At 46.2% G+C, this 9,055-nt stretch overlaps 1 protein-coding gene across 1 annotated transcript in view; it reads right to left on the bottom strand.

Moving 5' to 3' along the window:
• ZC3H18 (zinc finger CCCH-type containing 18) overlaps positions 1-8,757 on the bottom strand; it is a gene marked incomplete at its 3' end in the record, with an annotated part of 38,155 nt that extends 29,398 nt beyond the window's left edge. The window contains exons 1-6 of the mRNA XM_009869065.1: positions 8,170-8,757; positions 4,782-4,866; positions 3,057-3,205; positions 2,672-2,764; positions 1,932-2,089; positions 415-447 (exon numbers count right to left, since the gene is read on the bottom strand). Coding sequence (XP_009867367.1) covers positions 415-447; positions 1,932-2,089; positions 2,672-2,764; positions 3,057-3,205; positions 4,782-4,866; positions 8,170-8,757 — 1,106 coding nt within the window. The remainder of the gene's footprint in view (positions 1-414; positions 448-1,931; positions 2,090-2,671; positions 2,765-3,056; positions 3,206-4,781; positions 4,867-8,169) is intronic.
• Positions 8,758-9,055: the final 298 nt, after the last annotated feature.

The raw sequence follows: 9,055 nt of genomic DNA, 5'->3' as shown, positions 1-9,055 counted from the left end.
TAATATAGATACTTAATCCAGCAACAAACTCCTGAGGTCAACCAGACAACAGTCGCATCAGGTGTTCAAAGAGACACACACACACAAAAAAATCATCTCAAGCTATGTCAGAAGAGGAAACGTTTTACTTTTCAAGCCTCAAGTCCGAATCTCCCCATCCCCTTCCTGGAATATTCGTGGACTTTGTCTTCATTTCAACAAGCACCACTGCTGTGCATTCAGATAACCCAGTGCTTCAATCCCTTTGGTATCACCCCCTCAAAATCAAGTCTATCCATTCAGTTAACAAATTGCCCAGCACACCCAGTGGGACAGCAGTCTGTGGCCTAGGAAGTTTTTACGAGGGCAATGGAGAAAGGAAAAGGAATATTTTTTTTACAGTTGCAACAGTACTGGAATCAAAGACCTGCTTACCCATAGTTAATGTTTTCTTTGATGTCCACCTCCCTATAGTTTTTCAAAAAAGAAAAAGGGATTCATGAACTATTTAGGCATCTTCATATGGTCACAAGACAGTCGTGAAAGCATTTATTAACATCCCAGCTGCACCACCAGTGATTAGTTTGCTGTGAGGTGTCAAAGCTGTGCAACATCACTGTCTAGAGTTTCCAGCAGCAGCAACTTGATAACTTTCGCCTTTGCACATGACAAAGATATTTTAACGCTGCAGTCTGGTTCTGTACAAAGGTGCTTGAATTTTCAGGAATTCCATGTGTTCGATTACTTCTGTTTAACATTGGCAACATGCAACACATTTTTTTTTTCCCCTTGCCTATATGAAAAAACAGAAAGCCCTGTACCTAACACAACAACTCTTGCATCGGTGAGGCAGCGGCACAAAACAACCAGAACGGTGATGCTAGTTTTCGTGTACGAGCCTAAAATAAAGACACTATTTGGGGAACACAGAGAGCACAACGCAGCAGACAGCTGCTTGTTAAGACTGGGAAAAGAGTTGCGCTTCAGAGCAAAACAAAGACTGCTGAACAAAAGCTTAACCCGCTCCTTGGCGGATCTTTTTTCCTTTTTTGCAGTTTATTCACTCTAAAATAGGCAGAGCCGAGCTTTGCAAACACTTTCTCTGTGAGTCGAAAGAATCCCTCATCTGTACATGTAGGGAGAACAGAGGATGTGTAAGCAAGACGGAAACAGAGATTCACCTGTATTCCTGCAGAACACAAGCGTCTTCTCTCAAAAATTGGGGTTTTTTTTCCATTCTCGGCTCAAGAACTAAGTAAGTCTCTCAGAGCTGACTCACTCCTCCTTGCGCCTTCTCCTGCCTGCTCTCAGTTGTGACAGGAGCGTGTCTGACGTCTCCAACATTTTACGCTTCACTTCCTTTAAAAAAAGTACACCAATCACCCAAACACTTAAGTTTAGGGTGTTTGTCTTGGCCCAGGCTGTGCTATGGCAGCTAACTGGTTCGCTTTCTAACCGGTGTCTTACTAAATCTGGGACTGCCTCAGATATTAGTTAACACCAGCTGCTGTGCCAAGACTCTTGCAAATAAGCACTCAGCTGGTCAATACAGCACCACTCGGTCTGAAGCTTCAGGACACTGAGCATACTCTGATTTTGCAGCCTCACCTTTAGCATTTTAAAACTCTCATGGGTTGGAATACGAAAAAACAACAAGGAAAAAGAAAAAAAAAAAAAGTCTGAAGAAGATAGTGGCGTGAGGGACCGGTATGTCAAGAACATTGAAGGCAGAAAAGTTTCAAGATGACCATAAAGGAAGGTCGTGTCAAATAGGAGCATGCAGAGGCAGCTCGAGTTTTTAACAGGTGTACACACTGCTTAATGGAAGTTGTTTCCATTTCCTCAGGAAAGCATTCCTCCAATCCGGAGGAACGAATTCCCTGAAGACTGACACGCTGTGCTACACTTCCCACCCAGCTCTTCCACGTAGCAAAACCAAGACTGCGCCTTACGCTGGATCTCTGACGTCTCTGGTGATGCGGTAATTCCAGTCGCGGAAAAACTCATTTTCTTTGTCAAATTCACGCTCGTCTTCTCCAATGGTCACAGTGAATCTCTTCTCCTCAAAGTCGGGCTCCTGTTCTTTTCTCATGGTTGCCTTTTTTAATACCTGCCGTAACACAGAAATAAAAAACACTGTAAAGAGAGAACGTCTCTGGGGCATGGCAAAATTGGAGTACTAAAAATCCTTCACTTGGAAGAGACCTGCCCTTTCAACTAAAGCACCTTATTTCTGCCCAGGTCTCACAAACGTGCAGGACACCAGACTTTCTGTGATGTAGAAAGTGTAATTCTCTATTCCATTGGCTCAGAACAGCAGCAGATGAGGAAGAAATGTTTCACGTGTGCTGACCGCATTTTCTGCTACATCAGACACGTGGATCCTATACGTGCTCCAAGTAAGGGAAGTGGGATCAGCCTTAAAAGCTTTGCTCTGTAGAGGGCCACAAAATCCTCCTAGCTCATATAAAAAAAGACCAAACCTGGATGCCAGCTGCTCCTGACAGTGTAATGACTTCTGATATAAAACAAGACATAGTTAATAAGTTGGAAGGCAAAAGGAAAGCTCCGTAGAAAAAGCGAGATGCTACAGGCTCCCAAAAAAACCCACCTCATCCAGCATTCTGCTCCCGACGAAAGAGGCCAAGGGATTTTGGGGACAGTGAGCCCACCCCCCGATGACAGCAGTTACCTCTTTAGCATGCCGGAGTCCTCTCTCCCAGGCACTTTCTGTTGGAGGATCTGGAGGGGGTGGAGGTAAGATTTCATCCACGACAGGCCCGCCCTGTTCAAAGGGTGAGAAGAGGAAGGTGACAGACACTTTAGTTTTAAGTAGCAAACTCACATTTTATAACCAGTTACCCCAAAGTACCTCCAGATACTCAAGATATATCAGCAGGACACGAGCTGGAAAATTATTTCCCTCTACCAGCAGCTTCAAGATCATCTTTTAAAAGCTAAGGTATTGAATTTTGCCCAAGTACGACCCCAACAAAAGAAATAATCTTCACTTCTCCTCGAGCAAGAGACAAAAACTACAAACAGCAGCGGTACGTTCACAGAAAAGATGTCTGTACCCAAGGGTTGGCTGGCATCAGAGGGTGAGGGCCGATAGGAGGAGCGCCGTTGGGAGAGAAGGGCTCAGGCTTGGAGATCAAGGAGTAGTTTCCTTTGTCGTTCACACCGGGGTGAATAAATCGACAGTTCATGCCCCAAGTGCAGTGACCTGTGCAAACACAGTCCCGTTAGACCCTTGTGTGCCCACAGCAAGCGTTCGTTCAGCCCCACAACCACTTAAAACCCATCCAGGAGCAATGCTCTGTGACACACAACCTTCCTTCTCTGCAAATTTGACACGATTTACCTGTTTTCATATTCGTGGGAAGACACTTCAAGTTAGGAGCTCTACCTTTTACAGAAAAAAACCAACCCAATAAACTGACAGCAAAAGCAGCATCACGGTGCATTCAAAGCAAGCAGCTCTCCAGTGAGGCACGAAGTACATCAGAACTTTTTTATCCTCCAACCAAAGCTGCTCATCGCTTCAGATACCATCCCCAAAGAAATGGAAACACTCAGAGGTCTCTAACAGGACACAAAGCTAATTCCCAACTTGATTTAGCTTGCCTTCAAAACAATTCCCCCCCTTTTTCCTTCCATCAATCCACTCAACATCAGGCAACAAACACTTTGCAGATTCCCCAGCAGACACCTGCATCACAAAACTATCACTAACTCTGTGCTAGATCGGGTATTGACATAGAACCACAGAATTCTGTGAGCACGAACATCTTGAACTGGATCAGGTTGCTCAGAGCCCCATCCAACCTGGCCTTGAGTATCTCCAGGGATGAAGCCTCCAGCACGTCTCTGGGCAACCTGTGCCAGTGTCTTACCACCCTCACCCTAAAAAATTTCTTCCTTATTTGACTTCAGAGGCAATGGAGCCGTTAACCTGCTGCATCCCAAGGAGGAAGCCCTGATCTTGGCTGGCAGGGCGATTTCTTCAAAATTCACACCATGCTCATCAGTCCCAGTTTAACTGTGAGTGCTTGGTCAGAGCTAACGCTCATTTCTTTTGGATCATCACACATAATGAGGTTCTGTGGTCTGAACTTCGACTCTAGTAAATATTTCCATGCTGCAAGCAGGGCTATGTCACATTTAAGATTCAGGAACGATGACTTCTCCTTGCCCAGGAACTTCCCTGTTCCACCATCAACCCCAACACGTTCATTGTCTCAGCACAAGGCAGAAAATTTGATACCAGAAGACTTTCAGGAAGGCAAGTACAAGCTATCTGATGGTCACGTCTCTGGAAACCCCCTAAACAGTTCCCTACGTCGCACACGTTGCTGACGCAAGGAAGGAGAAGACTCCGCCCTGTTCTCCACCCTTCTTTTAATTTCAGATTTTCATGCATTGTTTCAAAGGGCGATTGTAAATAAAACCAAGTAAATGAGCAAACACAAAGTGAGATGCAGCTGAAGGAAGTGGAGAAGAGCTATTATCAGCTTAAATAAGAAAGCTTTTTATAAAACTTATTCTCTACACTAAAAAAAAATAATGGCAGGATAGTCTAAAAATAGCTGCAGCAGCACAAACTCTGGGCAATGTCCCGTTAATATGAATTATAAAAAAATACAGCTGGTTAGATTTAAAAGCTTTAAGTCTCGAGTCTCATTTGCAGCAAGAAATACATTTTATGATTTCCTATCCCCATTCTTTCCAACTGGGGCTGGCAATGCCCATCACGTCTCAGTAACGCGGTACGGGATACAGCGTGGAGCAATCTTCATTACCTTTCATGAAGAACCGGCAGGTGGGACGCGGCCTCACTTTCCTGTCGCTGGGGTCTTTAACTTCTCCTTCTTCTAAGTCGTCATCCTGGAACAGACAAGACAAGCTGATGTTTCACGAGGTGCTTTTTCTGCAGCGACTCGACATTTCACGATATGGGCAAATATCTGTTGCTGCAAACACACCCTGGAGCAAAACGCAAGAGAAAAGCAACATAAAGTTACAAGAAACACCCCTGAGAGTCTTCACCACGTGCTGCTACAAGCAGGAAGATGCATCGACTTCAGTCTTCCAAAGGTGACTGCAAAACCTTTCAGGCGTTACATGTATCTCGGCACCAACACTACTACACACTAGGGTTTACAAGCCATTATCAGCTTAAATAAGAAAGCTTTTTATAAAACTTACTCTCTACACTAAAAAAAAAATAATTGCAGGATAGTCTAAAAATAGCTGCAGCAGCACAAACTCTGGGCAATGTCCCGTTAATACGAATTACAAAAAAATCACAGCTGGTTAGATTTAAAAGTTTCAAGTCTCGAGTCTCATTTGCAGCAAGAAATACATTTTATGATTTCCTATCCCCATCCTTTTTACCCAATAAATACTTAAAAGGCTCAAAACCAACACTAGGGTGGCATACACACAGGAGTCACACATATTTCTTCCAGTGCTTTTCGGCAACAACTTGACGCCTTCCCTTCTACTCCTCAGCTCCACATGGGAGTTGTGAAACAGCTCGAACAAAAAATTCTACATCATCCTCGGGGGCAGAGCAGACGCAGGAAGAAATTCTGGGAGACGGAGACTGCTTCAAAGGTTAAGAACCACAGGGGGCTGAGAATCACAGAATCACACAGAATGTTCGGGGTTGGAAGGGACCTCTGAAGATCATCTAGTCCAACCTTCATCCCAGCACACCCAACCACTACACCACAGCCTCAAGTGCCAGATCTACTTTTTTTTTTAAACACCTCCAGGGTTGGTGACTCCACCACCTCCCTGGGCAGCCTGTTCCAGTGCCTCACCACTCGTTCAGGAAAGAACTTCCCCCGAATATCCAATCGAAACTTACCCTGACGCAACTTGAGGCCATTTCCCCTTGTCCTGTCATTAGTAATTAGAGAGAAGAGACCAGCACCAGCCTCACTACAGCCTCCTTTGAGGTAGTTGTAGAGGGCAATAAGGTCTCCTCTCAGCCTCCTCTTCTCCAGAACGAAATAAGAGCCATGAAACACCTCCTGTTGAAATTTTGAAGTACCAGCCTTTGCCTTTGTTCTCCAGGGAACAAAAAAACCCAACAACAAACCGAACCTTCCTTGGCTTCATTAGGTTACATGTGAAAAGTCAAAAGGAGCTAAAAAGAGGTGGTGATGCAGAAGGCAAAGGTGTAGGTGACCAGAGTGTTGCCAGAGGTACCCGGCACAGAAATCAGGTTTTTTTTTTTCTAAAAGGCACCCTGGCCTTCCCTTGGTCTGCTCCCATTTCAACACTACAGAAGTCTTCAGCGCGTGAGACTCATCTGAAGAGGGAGCATCTGGCGCGGGCCTTCCCTTCGCGCGGCAATCGCAGTGACCCTGTGGCACCAACAGGAGTCATCTACATGGAAAAGATCAGGAAAGTTATGTACTTTGATCAATTTAGCAGCTGGAAAGGAGGAAAAAAAACCCATCTCTAGGCTGTAGGAAAACAAAGGCTGTGCAGAGAGATGCCTTTTCTGCTGCATTCCTCTGAGGAAAAGCTCTCCTGAACAAGAGGGGATTTTAAAGACCCACATATATGTTCAAATTAAAATTTTCATCAATATTCTGCGTCCCCTCCCCAAGACAGAACCCTGAAAGCAGAATAAAATGTAGAGATTGAACAGTTTTCCCCCCTCCCCGAAGCTGGGGATGGCATTCAGCGGCGCCTGAATGGAATAACCAGCTCAAGTCGGCCTCTTTCAAAAGAGCTGTGTGAAGTCTTTGCAAACGCTGTACTCGAACAAAAGGGAAAGTATTTATTTCTGTGAGGTCTCCTTGGAATCAGGCAGCTGGGAACCCTGTTATGAGTTAATGTATGAAAACCGGAGCGCAGATTCATCTTGTGCTTTGTAAGGAGAGCGCTCCCAAGAATGCCTTAGACTCTAAAGGAAAGCATTCATATTTTAATCAAGAAGCAGGCATGGAGTCAGGACTCCAGGAATTTTATTTCCCCCTCCCTGCTCTGCCTGGATTCTCCTACAAGGCACTGAAATTCCTTCTAACTGAATCAGAAATACACAAAACTTTCAGAAAATACTTTTGAATAAAAAGCACCTGCCAAACGGGCACGACGAAGAAAAATGATGTCACCATTTTTAAGCAGCCAACCTTGTCAAAGCACCATTAGAGCAAAAAAAACCACATCATACACCACTCGTCAACAAAAAGAGATGAAGGTCTCTCCGGAGAAGCGCTTGTGAGATTCTTGAGCCCATGGCCAGCTCAGCTACGCAGCACTGGGGACTGGAAGGCAACACCACGAGCCGAGCCTGAACCTTCCTCTCCCTGGCTGAGAAGCCCCACCAGTGACCCCAGCACAGTCCATTATTTACTTGTCCAGTCACCAGGAGGTTCTCACCGCGCTGCCCCAACTTCATCGAGCTGTGCAGGAGCGCTTTTGGCACAGGCAGCCAGAGCCAGGTGCCCTGGACCTGTGACTTCTCTTTGAAGGACTTTGTGCTCCTGCTATTTGGACTCAGGAACCCACAGGAGGGTTTCCACTCTACTGCTGGAATCACTTTATCCAGTTTTCTTCTGCCCGCAAGAATTTTCTGCGTTTGTTCTCAGCTGTAGAGCAGCTACTGGGACTGCACCCTCCTGAACACATCACCCAAAGCAGGGGCAGCCTGGTTCAGACAGCCCCAGCGCCTTCCACGCCTTTTTTCCACGCACCCAGACACTGCCAGAGCCCGAGGAAGAGCTCAGGGCCATGGGCTTCCTGCACACACCTCACGCCTCGAGTGTGGCAGCCACCAGCTTCTCAACCTCAGATGATGAGGCAGCTTCCACATACACAGCAAATCCATGGCCGGATTTGCTCTGAAAGCCGTGGCAGAATAGTTTCTTAAAGCACTGGAGCCTCTCTCATATTCAACGGGGACAAAGTTTACCTGTGACAGCTCGGTCAGTATTTGGCACGAAGCTTTTCTACAGTACGTGGCACTAGATATCCCAGGCGCCGAGTCTAGGACTTGGTAGGTAGTTTGGTCTTACCTCCAAAGGAAAAGTGTGTTACTTGCACACTGGCGTCACAGCTGACACACATTCACGTCAAAGAAGACAACAGGCACGACAATCTAAGAACCAAACTGCTCCGAAACGCGAAGGCAGGTCTCTCCCTGCAGGACTCTGTCCAGCTCCTACTTACATCAATTTCTCCGTCATCAATTTCTCCATCATCTTCTTCTTTCTTCTTCTCCTTGAGAGGATCCTGGCCATCCTTTTCATCGTCGCTTTTGCTGCTGGATTTTTTCTCATCCTCCTGGGCATCATCTCCTTTCTCCTCTTCCTCGTCATCCTCACCAGCAGCTTTTTCACCATCCTCCTCCGCAACAGCAGCACTTGGTTCCTCAGGAACTTCCTCATCATAGTCCAACTCATGCTCATCTAATTCACGGGTGACAGAGGACGCTTCATCACCGAGGTCGTTCGCCCGGTCTTCCTCCTCTCCTTTGCGAGGCGGAGGGCTCTTGAGCTCCCCGCTCCGCTCGTTGTTGTCGGACTCCTGAGATTTGGCTTCGCTTAAGCGGTCATCTTCATCCGAGTGGTTCTCCTCTTCACCGTGACTCAGTCCCCTGGCTGCATCCTCTTCCTCCTCACCCAGGACGCTGCCTCGCCCACCCTCTCCATCGAGTTCGCGGTCTGAGCCACTCTCCTTCAAGACTTCGTCATCAGAGAGCTGCTGGTCCTCATCAGGAGAGCAGGGGTTTCGCTCAGGGCTGTCGGAAACGTCCATCAGTACACAATAGTCTGTAGAGGGGAGAAAACGAGACTTGTTATGGGAAACAAGCTGGGAAACCTGGAAAGGCTCACCTTGCCTTTGAGTTTATACCCTTGTATTTCATCTCCTAGAAGAGAAAAGGTTGCTTGAATTCATAAATGTGGCTTATCACAGCACCTTCAAAAAGAAAATAAGGATTTAAACTGCATAAAGAACCAATCCCAGTGGAGCCCGAGGTTGGAATTTCATCTACAAGCTCCTTATCACAGCACCTTCAAAAAGAAAATAAGGATTTAAACTGCATAAAGAACCA

This window comes from Apaloderma vittatum, unplaced genomic scaffold (assembly GCF_000703405.1).
Source record: "Apaloderma vittatum isolate BGI_N311 unplaced genomic scaffold, ASM70340v1 scaffold3915, whole genome shotgun sequence".
NCBI lineage: Eukaryota > Metazoa > Chordata > Aves > Trogoniformes > Trogonidae > Apaloderma > Apaloderma vittatum.
Note: the sequence above shows the minus strand (reverse complement) of the source record. Positions and strands in the feature narration are given on the sequence as shown.